This window comes from Ascaphus truei, chromosome 8 (assembly GCF_040206685.1).
Source record: "Ascaphus truei isolate aAscTru1 chromosome 8, aAscTru1.hap1, whole genome shotgun sequence".
Taxonomy (NCBI): Eukaryota; Metazoa; Chordata; class Amphibia; order Anura; family Ascaphidae; genus Ascaphus; species Ascaphus truei.
In genome coordinates this window covers 72,768,594-72,785,588 of record NC_134490.1, presented here as the reverse complement: position 1 = coordinate 72,785,588, position 16,995 = coordinate 72,768,594, and the positions used below count along the sequence as shown (strand labels likewise).

The 16,995-nt window shown below is 45.5% G+C and overlaps 1 protein-coding gene across 1 annotated transcript; it reads left to right on the top strand.

The window, feature by feature from the left end:
• The first annotated feature begins 9,324 nt into the window (after positions 1–9,324).
• C3AR1 (complement C3a receptor 1) lies at positions 9,325–14,266 on the top strand. The gene is made up of 2 exons (XM_075610228.1): positions 9,325–9,376; positions 12,182–14,266. Exon 2 carries the CDS (start codon positions 12,188–12,190, stop codon positions 13,319–13,321), a length of 1,134 nt encoding a protein of 377 aa, XP_075466343.1. The 5' UTR covers positions 9,325–9,376; positions 12,182–12,187; the 3' UTR covers positions 13,322–14,266.
• The last annotated feature ends 2,729 nt before the right edge of the window (positions 14,267–16,995 follow it).

Here is a 16,995-nt window from a genome sequence, read left to right as displayed (position 1 = left end):
AATGCCGGCTGCAGCCCCATTGGATGGGAGCGGTCACGTGACCGCTCCCCCAAGCGGCAAAATTTCAAACTTGCCTGTCTCTTCTGATTTTCTCAGCCTCCGCACGCATCAGCACGCATGCGGAGGGAGAAACTATAGCCGCGCTGATTACAGATGCTGGGGCTTTGTGCATCTGTTCAGCGCGGCTCAGCCCGCCTCAGCGACGCTGATTCCACTATGTCCTGGGCCTAAGACTAGTATTCTGACACAGGCAATGACATTGTGAATATAACCGCTCAATAGATTTTGTGTATCTGTTTGTGTAGATGTTTTCCCCTCGCGCTGCCTCTTGTTTCCTTAGAGCATTATTCCATCCCTTGCTGGTTCACACTGGCCCCGTTTCAGACAAACACAATCTCTTATTACCCAGATTCATCTTACTGTACAGTCCAGAGTTACCAGGTCCAACACTTCCCCTCTTTGGTCCAAATCCAAATAGGGCCATATTTTTTCCTGACTCCTCTTCTTGGGCGGGGTATTGATCCAAGAATCACAACTTTCACAGGCCTAGGTATACTAAATATGATTAGTTATTGAGGAGTTTATGCTTTATACGTTAACCTTCATGTGTTTACAAGGTACAATTGAATTTTTCCAAAGATGAAAACACGCTCTGTCCTGTCCGAGGCCATAAACAGGGTCAGTAACACGCTCTGTCCTGTCCGAGGCCATAAACAGGGTCAGTAACACGCTCTGTCCTGTCCGAGGCCATAAACAGGGTCAGTAACACGCTCTATCCTGTCCGAGGCCATTAACAGGGTCAGTAACATGCTCTATCCTGTCCGAGGCCATAAACAGGGTCAGTAACACGCTCTGTCCTGTCCGAGGCCATAAACAGGGTCAGTAACACGCTCTGTCCTGTCCGAGGCCATAAACAGGGTCAGTAACACGCTCTATCCTGTCCGAGGCCATAAACAGGGTCAGTAACACGCTCTATCCTGTCCGAGGCCATAAACAGGGTCAGTAACACGCTCTGTCCTGTCCGAGGCCATAAACAGGGTCAGTAACATGCTCTATCCTGTCCGAGGCCATAAACAGGGTCAGTAAGATGCTCTTTAGCTTCCATAACACAACTTGTATGCTTTACCCAACATTGTTCATCTACAACCTTGATGTATTCCACAATACAAAAGAAAGTTTTCTTTATGATAATAACGCATTTTTCGCTTATTCGAGGTTGATGTATCAAAGCCTAAAAGGGCACTAAAGGAAAATATTATATAGGCATATGGCCAACACATATTATTTGAATTCTTCCCCCATAAAATAGCATATACTTCTCTCTATATATCCTATCACTATTGGGGCTTTCATTTTAATTATTGAAACGATTACAAATGCCTAAGCAGTTTGCAGTTTCTTTAACCCAAGGCCTCGGGCATGGTCAGCGCTTAGGCGCGCTGCTGCTCGGCAGTGAGCTCCTGCAGCCGCAATGAGAGCGGCTTTAGCAGGGGCTCGCGGAAGCGTGTGTCTTAAGAAATCTTAAGTTTCTGAGTTCGCCGGAGCGCATGGCCGGTCATGTGAGCGGTTCGACCAATGAGGGCGAACCAGCTCCGTGACTCACTGCCCCCCCCCCCCGACACGCCCCCGGACGGCGCGCAGTCTAAGGCCAGGGAAAGCACCCGCTTTCCCTCAGCCTCCGCGCGCCTCCACACGGCTGAAGTCTGTATGGACTCAGCCTAAGACATTATTTCATTTATGTTGCACTGTCATGCTGGAACAATTTGGGTGGTAACTTCACCAGCTTTAAATGACAATCCTACTTCTAAATCAGCCACTATATATATATATATATATATATATATATATATATATATATATATATATCAACCCCGTTATAGCGTGATCCGCTACAACGCGGATCCACTTATAACGCGGTCAGAATGTCAGAATAAAAAAGGTACCACCTAATACTGAAGTACTCATTTATTCTGCAATATATATATATATATATACAGAGAGAGAGAGAGAGAGAGAGAGAGAGAGAGATACACTGCATGATGTATTTTTCTGACCTTATCGTAACAAACTCAAATGTGATTTTACATTTCTCACTTTAGGATGTTTGCTGAGTGAAGAGTTTGCCGTTTTAAACTTCCTCTTACACTCCATCTGTTTCTTATTACATTTTTACATTGTTGTTGCAACCATCAAAACCGATCAACAGCAGCAGATGTGGAATCCGCGGGGAATTGCCAGTCACTGAAACATATTTCCAAAAGCAAAACAGAAGTTCCATGTTGTCCGGTGTTTGATTTTTTACAGTGATCAGTTCCGCAGAATACAAATACCCCGTCGGATCGGTCACAAACCCCAAATCCTACGTATTCAGGGCGCAGTTTTTATACCTTTTGCAAAAGGTAGATACACTACACCAGCGGTGCGCAAACTGGGGGGCCCCCCGTCACTTACCTGCTCTCAGCCAGCTCTTCCCTGATGCGTCGCCATGACAACGTGACATCAAATGACGCCGCAGGGTCAACTGGCAACGCGTCACGTGACGTTGTGACGTCATATGGCGCGTGGAGCCCGAGAGCAAGTAAGGATGGGGGCGTAGGCATGGGGGAGCGGAGACAGGGGGGGCGCGAACTTAAATGTGTGCGCATCCCTGCATTACGCCTCTCATCCCACATTCTGTGCATGCCCCACCCCGTCCCTACCTTCTTATCTTTTATAATACTGCTGTAACTGTTCTCCTTTTCCTTCCCAAGCATAACGTTCTTCTTTGCCTGGGCCTAGTATGTGTATCACTAGTATGCGATGAGTATCACTGTCCTGTGCCAGCAGGACAATGCAATGTCCGACTAGCATTCTGTCCTGGGCAAGGGCATTGCAAAGATACTGTAACAGCTTAAAGCTGCAGTTCTAGCAATATCCTAATGTGTATTTTTTTTTTTTTTTTTAAATCAGTTCTGTACTATGAGAAAATACTTAATTTAAAAAAAATTAAAGACATTTTTAATGTATTCTAATGTAACAGGCATTTTTGTTCCTATAGCAATCATATACAAAGTCACATCCCCTTCCCCTTCTGAAACAGCATCATCGTTTTGAGCCCTGCCCTCTCTAGCAGTGAACCAATTGAATCTAGTGCCTGCCTGGTCACATGATATTCCTCACAGAACTATGGCTGTCAGTGCAGCAGAAGAGGACCCAAGATGCATTTAGTCAACCCCCAGCCAAATTTCAGCGATCGATTAAGGGAGAACAGATCGATCAGCAACTTAGCTAATCACTTGTCAGTGTGTAGATTTTTATTAGAAAACGACAGCTTGAACTGCAGCTTTAATAGAATTTGGGTAATTGTTCCCCCTTTAAACCTGCCTCTTGTATCCTTGGAGCATTATTCCATCCCTTGCTGGTTCACACTGGCCCAGTTTCAGACAAACACAATCCCACAATTCTTACCCAGAATCCTCCATGGGTATGAGGTCCAACACAGATGTACTGTAACAGTCCAGGTTCTTTGCACTTATCCAATGTACCACCCACAGACCTAATATATACCAGAGATCCCACAGTAGAATTAATACAATACGGCGGTGCCTCCCCCTGGAAGGAAACTAATCACAAACTACGGTGTTGGCAAATAAATCCTGCCATGGGGAGGGTGGTTAGGTTCCTGGGGGTGGTGGTAAGGTTTAACCTCATGTTCACCTTAGCGGTTAGTAAGGTTTTGCATGGCAATGCCTTCCTAGCCACTAAGGCCGTGCGTATAGTGCCCGCGACGGGCGACGCAATGCGACGGGTGACATCACCCATCGCCGCTAGTGAAAGTTATATTTCGCGTCGCGGGCGTACCGGCAATGCATTTGTTTTTGGGCGACATCACCGTCGCCCTTCGCGGGCACTATATGCGCGGCCAAAGGTAGGCAAGGGGAGGTAGCGTCGTCTTAGTTCTGTCCCTTAGTGGTCAGCTAGTCATGGAAACCCATAACGAGCTGACCACCTGGGCTAATAAGGGGTTAAAGCAGCAATATGGGTTAACTTAAAATTATATATATTTTATTACATGTTTAAAGCAGGGAAACTGTTCCTTAATCTAATGGTGGCGTTTAAATGTCCCGCGTCACACGGGCCAGTAGGAACCGTTACGTAATTCCGTGCAGCTTCCTATTGGTCCACGTAACTTGGACCTTTAAACCCCGCAGAGATACTGTCACCCGATACGGAGGTAAGTATCTCTGGAAGCAGGGGGTCCACAGAGCTGGAAAGAGCACAGTTCAGCTCTCCAGAGACCCCTGCTGCAAACTTGTAATTAAAAAAATATATATATATATATTTTTTTTTTAAGTTAACCCAAATTGCTGCTTTAATATATAGTTAAATGTGTAATAGTTAATGTTTAATCACCTATCCCATGTTGGTTTAGCTTATCTTGCCCTTATATATAATGGCCATTACATACATAGCACACAGGAACCCTATAAGCTTATAAGAATTTATATTAGTGTTAGGACCCTTGAGACGTGGTCTGCCGTGCAGTGGCTCAAGGGCTTACAACACTTTGGCCAAAGAGTTAAACTAAAAGACCATTTTATTCAAAAGATATCTATATATATATGTAGCCCTTTTTCTGACACTCTAAAGAGACTACGGGTAACTGCACGCGCCTGCGGCTCCAGGAGATCTGAGCCTCCGCTAGCTGGGAGCCTGGGGTAACACTTATAGCGCAGCGCCTCCACTTACCCAAAATCCCCGTGATGTGAGATTCCCCTGGGCAAGAAACATATACACACACATGTATGATGCAACCAACTTTACTGTAACGCAACAGTACCTTAGCACTCTATCATATTAATTCACACCCAGCATATAACCTAACACATAATCTATAACGCAATATAACCTTAACTCAGCTAAATGATAATGTACTTATAACGTGAGTGGCTCGGCCACGCTCTTAATGAGTATTGTCCTGTACAGCAGTGGCTCAGCCACGCTCTTACTGAGTATGTCTCTGTCCCGTCACCGCGTGCCCCACACACCGTGTCCTTACACTAATAGAAAGAAGGGCTCCGTGTATTAGGCCTTTGGTCACTCACTAGTGTCCTCAAAGAGTTACGCCTAAGGCGGGATCAGCGCCTGTTGACCGGTGTTGGTGCACTTAATGTAAATACCTTCCGGTCACGGCGGTGACCGGTAATGCTTTGAAAAGGGTCAGACGAATGCTTGCTTGTCTTTGATGTCTGCAGTTCAGCTGTCTGGTCCCAAGCAGCCCACCAGCAAACCTGCTCCGCACGCTTGTCCCTAACTGTCTACACAGTAAGGTGACTGATCGCTACCACTATGGGCGTCCCTGCAGCACAGCAATTTACTGTGGCTCAGGAGTTTTTCCTAAGGGCCTGCGGGGTAAAGCTAGCCTATGCAGGCAGGTCACGGACCCCCTGCACGCATACACCCTCCTCCTTTACCTTCCGGATCCCCTCTGGCTAGCGTGGTCTTTCCCCCACGCTTCCCTTTCCTCCACCCGTAATCCTAGCCTTCTGATTGGCTCCTCTCATCAGGTGACCACTCTAGAGCTCATGGGAGTTGTAGTTCCTCAACGGAGCCTTTCTCTTACAGGCCCGTCGTTCGCACGCTTCCATTGCGCATGCGCACGCTTCCATTGCGCATGCACGACCTTCCCACTCTCTCAGTGCCCTCTGCAAGGTTGCGCAACAACATGGCGGCGCCCTATACTAGCGTGCCGCCGCGGAACCTGCCACACTCCCACCGAACGCACAAGGGAGGTTTCTAACACATCCCTACATATATATATTTAGGCACTGCACTGTGTATTTGTGACTTTGGATGTAGCACTGGGCTCTGTCTGTGTTTCATGTTCTGTCTCTGGTTTTAAACATTACATATATAGGCACGATAGGGCTAAGGTCAGCCTGGAGTAGGGACTAAAAATGTTGGCATTTTGATGTGTTTGATGTGTATCCGATGTGTATCCGATGGACTAACAGTAATTTTATTTTGCGGTACAACATTGATCACGTGCACCTTAAAAATAACACCTTTTTGTTGCTATAATGCCACTTTTTGGGCTAATGCAGTTTGACTCCAGTCTGTGTCTTTTTCTCTCTCTCTCTCGGGTTAATCACACTGCTGTTCTCCCCGTATCCACATACAGTACGCATCAGATTGCCATGGCAACCTGACGCCACCGTCCTGCATGTCTGAGCGAGACAGGCGTCCCCGTGCCAACCATCCCCTAATTCTAGAGTCCTAACAAAATAAAGTGTAGGAACGCTCAGCCGACGCAAGGTATTGTGGATAACCACTTGAAAAGACACTGCGTTGAGTGACAGCTATGCCACCCACACTGTCTGTAACTGCAGTGCATTTTGGTACTTTTTCTAAATTCACTCTCCCCCGCCAGGATGAGGAACCAAATCATGCGTCTGAGACTTGTCAGGTTCAATTAATAAACGTTAAAACAAGTACAATTCTTACAGTTTTTGCTACCCCGCCCTAATCCCTAATTTTTCACTCATAAGACGAGTATACAAGAGCATTTTTTGAGCTGTGATCATTGCTAACTCCTCTTATTATTACTGACACATACTGTATATACGCTTACATATAATAGTGTCACCCTCCCTGCCCGGCTCCCAGGGAGTTTGCATCAATTCTCTCTGAACATGGCTTGCTCAGAGATGATTACCCTGTCAGGGTGCTGGATACGTGCAGGCTGGGGGCGTTGGTAAAGCAATGGTGGGCACCAGGAACTTTATTCATACAAACAGCATCTGTATTAATCACCATGGATAAAGTCTCGTTTACACGTCACTTTGTGTATAGTCCCATCCATATTCTCTGTATTTGCTGCCTGTATCCTCTTCCCTAGCTGCCCCCTATCTCGGCCCGCTAGGAAGGTGCTGAGGCGTGACTAACTCCTGTTACCTGAAGGATCCCTCTGCTTTGTAACGTCAATACTGCTCCATCTCCGTTGGACCCTTTTGGGGCCTCTCTGTCTGTGGTCAGGACCCTTACTCTCTCTCTCTCTTTCTGTGGTCAGTACCCCCATCGTGGGTACTGAATGCCATCATGTGGCATATCGTGTGGCCTTCTGGGAGGCAGTCAGCTATGGGCCCTCCCAATGGGGCTGGTCTATGCTTCGGGGCTGCGGCCTGTGGAGCCCCCTCTGGGTACAGGCTGCCTCTCTGTGAGTCTTTATAGTGTGGAGCTATTCCTGGGAACGCTATCTAAACAGGGCACTGTCCCTAGCTAGAAAACAATAAAGGGAATCCTTACCCTATGTTAGACAATCTGTAATCAAGCAGTTGAATACAATGAATAATGCAGCATAGAATCCGGTGTACCGGATTTGGAAGTGCTGGTGCTACACCGGCACCACCGAACAGACTGCACCGGAGAGCCGCCATTGCAGGAGAGGATCTCCATGCACCCCGCACCTTTGGGCGAGAAGCCAGGGGGCCACGGGGAGCGTACAACCCCGTGGTCGTGTACTTGCCCTACCCCAAGGACTGCGAGGAACCACACACATTGCGTGTGGAGACGCCGCGGCGCCAGACGAGCCGACACAGCCGGGCGGGAAAGCATTTTATTTAACTGCTTGATCAAAGAATCGTCTGTGAGCGCAAAGCCGCACTTTTCTTTATAATCATTTAATAAACGTTATTATGCCGTGTACTTTCTTCTATTTTTCTAACCAAGATGCAGTAGATTATTGTACAAGCCGCGAAAGGAAAGAACAGAGTACACAAAGCGCCCTACTTTATAGAGCCCACTACTAAAGTCACATTAAGTGCACTTTAATCATTTTATGACCAATTGCCGCATCAAAATGTTGTGGTTCTATCGCCTGTTTCCTCTTTCCCATGCAACCTGTTCAGTCCACGTGCCGCAGACGGACGCCGTTCACCATAACCGTCATTTTTTGGAAGGGACGTGGAAATCGCCACTCCTCGGACTTCGGCAGCAGGACTGGAATTTGCGCATCGGAGACTCCCTAGATTGGAGTTTTTTCTTTCTTCATTTTTATTGTATTTTACACTTATCTATATCTGTGATTCTTGGTATTTATATGGGTTACATTTGTACCTATCAATTTTGTAGTATTAGCGCTTTCTTTGTCTCTTCAACCCCAAAAGGTAGGTGCCTACATCTAGCAAAAGTGTTTGTCCATATGTATTGCTCCTATGGATTTCTGATCATACAGTATACATTTACTGGGGAGTCTTTGTACAATACTTTACAGAAACATAAATGTCTATGAACTGAGCATCGCAAACGGCTTTTTCAGCACAAAATGTACGCATCTCTTACTCCATTTCAGTTGCGCATGCGTGCTCACATTTACTAGCGTCAAATTCGTCCATCTACACCCAAAATGTGTTTTTTTTCTTTTGCTTTGGCAGAAATGGAGGGTGCTAGGCGTACAACTGAAAATGGTACGTACTAAAAAAAATGTTTCTGAGCGCCCAAAAAAAGGAGAAAGTGCAGCAAAATCGTCCGCCATGTTAAACAAGACACTTAATAATGTTAGAGCATTTGCTATGCTATCAACCCCAAACATGTATGTGACGCAGCACGTATGTACATTATATAAGTTAACAAAATGTATTATATTATATTCACTGTGACAATTCTAAATAATATTTCACTAATAATTGATATTTCCTAACAATAGTTATACCTGAAAATATTATGTCAAAATAATATGCTAAAAATCATTTCAAACAACAAATTATGCATCATATGTATATAAGGTTTTCATACATACAACATATTTTTTTAAGGTTTGTACTTTTTAGCACTTTTGACTCAACACAAATTATAAAAAAAAAACATGTTCGAACATAAGCCCCAAAGTGTTTGTGCTTTTCTGTCTTGTGATCATTGTGAGTGTAAACTCTGTGTGGTGCTGGTCTTGTACTCAGCGCTGAACTGAATACGAATTTGAATCAGTCACTGGGGTTCACTAAGCGCCGATGTAATTAGCACACCCCGATCTGGCGTTAACTGCGACGACTTGCCGCCCAGATTGGGGTTTGATTCCCCACATCGGCGCTTGGTGAATCTCCACGACTGAGCGGCGATAGTGCCGGAGATTTCACTTCCTCACTGTCCCATATCGCTTTCGGCAGAGTAATCACATTTTGCCTTGTGAAAAAAGGGAAACGTCAGGATGGGAAGCGTGATAAAATGACTTTACTGAAATAGATAGTGAGAAAATAGATTCATACTCATATAAAGAACTTGAGACCGGAAGGAAGTTGGCTTGATTTGTTAATAAATAGAAGGCATAAGTATGTGTAGTGTCAGATCCCCCGAGAGTCCCGCACTCAAATAATAGCATCTCTGCAGCTGGAAATCAGAAGTGGTAAGGTTCTCCCTTCTCACTTACTATATCCAATAGCTTTAAGTGTACGGACATGCCTAACTATATTACTGATCTAATCGCACCATTGGTGATGATAGAAGTTGCTGTGCATTATTATATCAAAATTATACATACATGTGTATGCGTACGTACACATATGTTATAAAGGTATATATGTATATAAAACACACATTGGTGATAGATTGTGGGCATTATTATATATACACAATTATGGGTGCGTGTGTATATAGGTCATAAACAAGTACATGTATATAAAACACGTGTGTGTATAGTGTACGATAGACAATTTGTAAAACATTGACATAAAAAAAGACAAATGTAGACAAATATTATGCTTGCGATATGGATATATATATATTTAGAATCTATATGAATTGATACACAATATTTTGTAACGTAATCATTAACTTGTTTTATTCATGTGAAGTATACTGATATACACTATTTCATGTGCATTGCTAAGTGAAACTGTCTTTAAAAATGTATTACTCAAAGTCACTTACACATAGATTCCCCCCCCCCCTTCCCCTCTCAAAGATAAAACCCTGTTGCTAAACAGGCGATGATGAAATAATGTGTTTTCTATACTTCCTTAAAGAAACAATCCAAGCAGTTAAAAAAAACAAAAACTTTTTAATATATTCAGCCTTTGATTACCTTTTTATTGAAAGCCAATTACCTAACCTGCCGATCGATTCATTCTCCCGTGATCGATCAGCAAAGATCCTGCTTCCCAGGGTCCATTAAATGGCCGCCTTTCAGTTTCAAAATAAATCCTTCAGTCAGTGTAACTCAGCAGCTACAATGTATACTAATATTACTAAGGTAACGTTATCTATTGTTACAGTTTGCAGCTCAAACGGCTGGGAATATTGGCAACAAATGATTACAAACAGGAAAGTGTTACAAAGATCTTGCACTGCTGGGGAGGTGGCTAAACCTGCTATAGAAATCAAAGGATGCTCAGTATATTAAAACTTATTAAAAATGACATCAAGAGTTGAATTTTAAAATTAAAAAAAAACATATTAAGTATGATCTAATACAGAACCGATTCGTTTAAAAAAACACACATGTAGAATATTGCTTGGATTTCTCCTTTAACATGTACACATGTAGTAAGCGTGTCCCCCACTTCTCTTCAAGTTCCTGGCAAGATCTTCACCTTTAAATTAAATATCCAGATAGTAGGGCCTGGAATCGTCTGACTGAGAAGGTGTAGGGTTTCTGTATGGCACATGCGGGATATCACACCCGTTCCGGCATTAAATCCCAAATGGGTGCGATAACCCACCCCGGCACTTTATGCATCCTGCCCTATATACTAAGATTTTATTTAACATTTTTATTTTGTGCGTCAAAATGTTAGTGCTGAAAATGACACATCTATTTGTGGCTTGAAATGATTTGATGCATCGATGTTGAATACCATATTGATACAATTTGGAAACAGCATGATGTGTATTGTTTAGTTATAACTAGGGTTGGTAAGTATACATTGTTAGTGTGTTATTATATATAGGAGGCATCCTATGGAAATAATACATTTTGTTAACCTGTTTAATGGAAAATCCGTGCTGAGTGAAAGACAATTTTTTGTTCATTATACATAGCAACTTCATTCTGCGTTAACATTATTTAATAGTCTTTTAGGAGTTCCTGGGGTAACCAACTCCAGTCCTCCAGGGCTACCAACAGGTCAGGTTTTCAGGATATCCCTGCTTCAGCACCGGTGGCTCAACCAGTGGCTCAGTCTTTGCCTGAGCCACCTGTGCTGAAGCTGGGATATCCAGAAAACCTGAACTGTTGGTAGCCCTGGAGGACTGGAGTTGGTTACAACAAAAGACACAAATACCCAATGCTACAACCAATGTGACCAAATACAGTTAAATACTTCAATGTTCGTATTCTCATGAGTACGGGTTATTTAGTTAAACCCTTTGGCCAAAGCGTTATAAGCCTGCAGCCACGTCACGACCAGTATGCAGCCACGTCACGACACGACCAGTATGCAGCCACGTCACGACACGACCAGTATGCAGCCACGTCACGACACGACCAGTATGCAGGTCCTAACAGCACCTGTGAGTATTCTCATTTACCTCTGCTGTGGAGGGAGAATGGGCTCAGTGGGTCTGTCCTGCACAGGTACATGGGAAACCTGCTACTGCTGGGGAGGGGTGAGCTTAAACCCTGGGAGGAGGGGACACCAACCTACAGCCAACTGATACCAGTTGAAAATTAAAATGAATAAACATCTCATCCCAAAAATCTCTAACCCCAGAACACACCACGTGATATACAAACCCTGGTTTATCCCAAGTTGGACTTGGCTGATTTAGATTTGTTTTTTTGAGCACATATTTAATTGTTTACAAAGTACACAGAGGTCCATTAACATCTTTACACTCCCGCAGTCCGGTTCTGTGTGGCAAAGTACAATATGCTCGGCACTGCTGGCACAGATGGAGACAGGCATTTCAGATTAGTACAAACGTAAAATTAAAACAATAAGATTTCCCTGCACCAAAAAAGCAGTTTACAAGGCTCTTAACATTAAACAAATTAAAGAGTGGCAGCTAAATGAGTGCAATATGTAAACAAAATTGCCCATAAATACATGCAACTATCACTAGACAGCTTCTGTTCTACAAGTATACACACATATGCAAATATACATCAACCCATTGTTGTAAGTCACTTTATTCTTGGCTAAATGTGATGCTATAGTGATGGAGCTCAAACTGGTGGAACGTTGGGTGACTCACGGATTTATCTTTCCAGGGTCTGATGATGTCACTGGAGCTGAATGAAAGTCATGTTGGCAGAGGCTCTGGGTCAATGGATCACTACAGCCCAGAGTCAGTGGTCACCATGCTGCTATTAATTGTCACCTTCCTCCTGGGTGTGCCTGGGAATGGCCTAGTGATGTGGGTGACCGGTGTGAAGATGACACGGACGGTGAACACTGTGTGGTTCTGGAACCTCGCTGTGGCTGACATGACCTGCTGCCTGTCCCTCCCTTTCTCCATTGCCCATGAAGTCCTACATGGCCATTGGCCCTACGGTTCTTTCCTCTGCAAGGTTTTACCTTCCATCATAGTTCTCAATATGTTTGCCAGCGTTTTCACGCTGGTGGCCATTAGCGTGGACCGCTGTGTTTTGGTGGTCAAGCCCGTGTGGGCTCAGAATCACCGCAACACTCGTTCGGCTGGGCTCGTGTGCCTGGGAATCTGGCTACTGGCCTTCCTAATGTGCGTCCCTGTCTTCCTCTACCGGGAAACCTTTATATACGAGACAGAAACTCACTGCAGCTACAACTACAAGAAAGCTGATGACTACCAGTATAATAGCGCCAATGCTGACTATGATGAGAGCCTCAATTATTCTTATGATGTTTATGAGTCTGCCACAGAGCTGAATATGACCCAATATTCCCCTAATTCTGATGGGATGGACTTTGGGGCGGCCACACAGGCCCCAGCACTTTCCACTGTCATTACTGTCACCCGCTCTGTTTTGGGGTTCTTCCTACCACTACTGGTTATCTCTGCCTGCTACATGCGCTTAGCCTGGAAGGTGCGAGGTACCCGGTTTGCCAAGGTGGGCAGCAAAACCCGCAAAGTGTTACCAGGCATTGTGCTGGCTTTTTGTGTGTCCTGGGCTCCCTATCACATTATCGGGCTCGCCATGGTGTATCTGGACAGCACTGCCCTGAGGCGTTTAGACCACCTCTCACAGGGACTGGCGTACACCAACAGCTGCGTCAATCCCGTGCTTTACGTCTTCATGGGTAAAGCTTTCAAGGCCAAGATGCGCCAGTCCATGCAGAAGCTCCTCGAGAGTGCATTCAGCGAGGACGTTACACAATCCACCTGCCCCAGCAAGAGCAGAGACAGTGGCCATGGAAACACGGTTGTGTGAGGAGAGGGCTACCAGCATCGGACGCTGGTCATCTGGCAATATGAGGAAGGAAGAATCGGCAATGACTCTGCTGTGCAGGGAGGCTACAGGACCTTCAGGAGTTGAAGACAAAAATGGAGACACAGATACTGAGTTGAGGACTCAATAGAAGATGAAGCACGTAATGTAGCCTTCATCAAGGAGAAGCACCTTGCTATGTAACCAAGGATTTGTAATGTAGGCTTCATCAATGAGAAGATATCACCTTGATAAAGTCCAAAATGTATGGATTTGTTATGTAGCCAAGGATTTGGCGATACGCTATGATGCAATTCCATCTGCGGACCCAACAACGGGTATTTAAACCCACGCTTTCAACAACCTATCACACCCCTGATGAAGTCATGTGTGTGACGAAAAGCATAGGGCTACGTCTTCTGACGCCGCACGCCGGCCAATGCGCAAGTGATTGATGACAGTTCTTTTAACTTTTGAACCATCCAGCGGCATTTACCTCCCTTGAAATCAGCTGGCCAAGCTATTTTGCTAATTGTAGACGTGCGGTTCCCTTTACCATTGCAGTCGTGACTGCTGTGTGGATCCCCGTCCTCTTCCTTCCTGTGAGCTGGGTGTCCTGAGCTGCAGAGTGGTTACTCAAAATGCTTTTTATAATGCTCCACTTGTGAGTGTATTTCCTGTCGACTGGGTTTTTTCTTTTTTCTATTAAATTCATTTTAAACTGAGTTAAGCAATGGATAATTATGTATATCTATATAATCTATATATCTATCTAACATTAAAATCTAAAAGTATAGTGTTCAAATAATATCAGCACCTGATCCAAAGGGGATATACAGATCCAATCTGTAATGTGCATTCTTGGTAACCCGCCTGCAGCCAGTGGGGTCAGCTTTACATTGCTTTGCAGTGAAGCAGGGTGGCGATATTTGCATGGAGGAGAAATGAGCAATCCTGAAACCTGCCTAATAAAGTCAAGTTTCTACTTACGTTTCCTTGTGTGTCCTGGCTGATACATGTACTTTCAGTGTGCGTGCAAAACTACTAACACAGGTGTAATGCAGAGGGGAGACGGGTGTCAGGACTACAGGGCCCAGAATGCATTGCAAATTTAGACCCACAGAATATCCACCAACTATACATATTTAGCAGGTCGTGTATCTGTTTTTTATGTCTTGTACATATTAATGCAGCTGTACTTATTTCTGACAGTACAGCTCCCGCTAATTAAATATCACTGTGTGTGTGTGTATATGTAAGTAATATTATATATATATATATATATATATATATATATATTTATATATACTGTCGCGGCCGAGTTTATTCTAACTTTTGCCTGGTCTCGGCCGCGACAGAAACCGGGCGTTCGCCGGGGTGTCCCGTGCACGCGCCGGAGCCTCGGAGGATCGGTCCTCCGATCGAGGCACCCCCCTCCCCTCTCCGGGTCCACCGGGACCCCCGGAGCCCCCCACCGCCGTCCCCCACATTAGAGGACACCAGGGCTCCCTTCGGGGAGCCCTGGGCACGCGCGCATGGCGCGCATGCACCCAATGAAGCGTGACCTCCGATGAAGCGTGACCGCGCATCGGTGACGCGCGGCACGCCGAGGGGATTCGTTTAGAAAGCCGGGAAACCTCGCGGCTTGCGGCTCGAGCCGTTTTAGAATAAACTTGGTCGGTACTGTATATATATACATGCACACACAAACACACACACACACACAAGTCTAACCCTCCTTGCCCGGCTCCAAAGGAGTTTACCACAATCCTCTATTTACATGGCTTTTCTCAGCCTCTCGCATGCTTGTCGGGGTGCTGGACCCGTGCAGGGGGGTGTAGATGAAGCGATGATGGGCACCAGGGACTTTTATAGTACAAACAAAATCTTTATTTGAACATCAGGTGTCTGGTCTCTGCATGTTACACTCTTATTCTATGTACATTTGTCTGCTAGTAGTTTACGGCATCTTCCCTAGTTACTTTCATCGTATACATAGGGAGGTATCTGAATAGTACACTGGACCTGTTCCTCTTCTTGGCAACACCTATGTTAACCCATTCCAGTCGGGCCCCTTGCGGGCTCCGACTCTCGGGGCGGGATCCTAAGGTTTTGGTCCCGCTGCGGCCGCGGGCCACCAGCTGCTTTCCCCCGTTCTAGTTGCCCCCTCTGGCTCCTTCCGGCGTGGCTGACTGCGTGCTGTGAAGCGTCAGCCAGCCGGAGCAACAAGGAGCTTGTGATTTTGGCCAGTGTCGCATCACGTGACATCCCAGCAGCCAATTCGATTCCCCCCCCCGCTCCGATCCCTCCTTTGCCCGACCCCCCTTCCGTTCCCCGTTCAGATTTCCCCCCTTGCTCCGATTCACCTTCCCCCTGTGTGTATTTGCGTGTGTGTGCGCGTGTGTGTGTCTGTGTGAGTGGAGGGGAGCAGGGAAGGAGCTGCGTGTCTGTGTCCTGGTTTTTTTTTTCTACTTTGGCCAGCTCGGGAGGAGGAAGCAGTGACGCGCGAGAGGCAGAATCTTGACAGAATTTGTATTTCCCGCCCCCTTCCGCCCCCCTCTCGCTCCGGCTCCTGGCTCCCTGCAGACCGCATAACGCGGTCTGTGCCAGTCAGCGCGCCGCCTGTCTGCAGTCGGGCGCGCTAACTGAGGGAGCGGGGCCTTAGCCTTATCCCAGCTCCGTGCTCTGTTACTTCTGAGCATACTGGGTCTTAATAAGCTACGGACCGGCCACGTGTGCCAATCCCAATATGCCCTGGGTTCCCTATCTGTGGGACCTCTATAGGACACCGGCTTCCTCGTGCATACACGCACAGTGTTTCTAGGGGTTGTGTTTCATGGGCGCTATTTTAGTGGGGGCTTTCCCTGACTGAAAAACAATAACCAGGAACAGATCTATTATAACTCATGTACACAAGATAACAGCGAGCGCACATGAAAAAAATTATATTGGTAAGAAACATATTAGATGTCTACTAATGATACATCATCAAACAAGTTGGGGTATAGAGATGATGTATGGGAAATGATCATATAAACAAACACTCACACGGCCAAATGTGAGCGACAGTCACATCTGCTGCAAAGTATAGATATCTCCGATATCGTCACTAATGTACTCACGACTCCCAATCGTCAGGTCTTCCTTCTAGGGTACATAGACAGTAGACAGTGTATATGAATCTTCTAAGGTATTCCCGCTGTGCCTCTCCTCCGATCGTACCTCAAAGAAAGGGTAAGAGTGGCAGGGGTTGGTCCCAGACAACCAGATAATAGGTGACTGATAGGGAATATGGGTAAAATCAGATATATTATTCACTCACATGGGCATATGTGAGTGCCCTTGTGTAAGGGATGTGCAGATGGTCTCTGATGCTCCTACTGCGTATCTCGTCCAATGGTACCTCAGACAAAGGGGTGAAAACAATGGGGGTTGGTTCCAAAACAAAATGGCAGGGGATGACTTATATGATGAATGAATATATTAAAATGAATCACTCACATGGGATTATGTGAGTGCCCTCATATAATATGAAAGATGATTGGCTCCAGGTAAGTTATTTCACACTCCGCTTCTCTCAGTCATGAAGTAGAAGACGGAGAAAGGATGGTGTCAGGGTTAACAGTGAACCTGAGGAAGGATTGTTATCGGAAACGCGTTGTTCAAGACTACAAGAA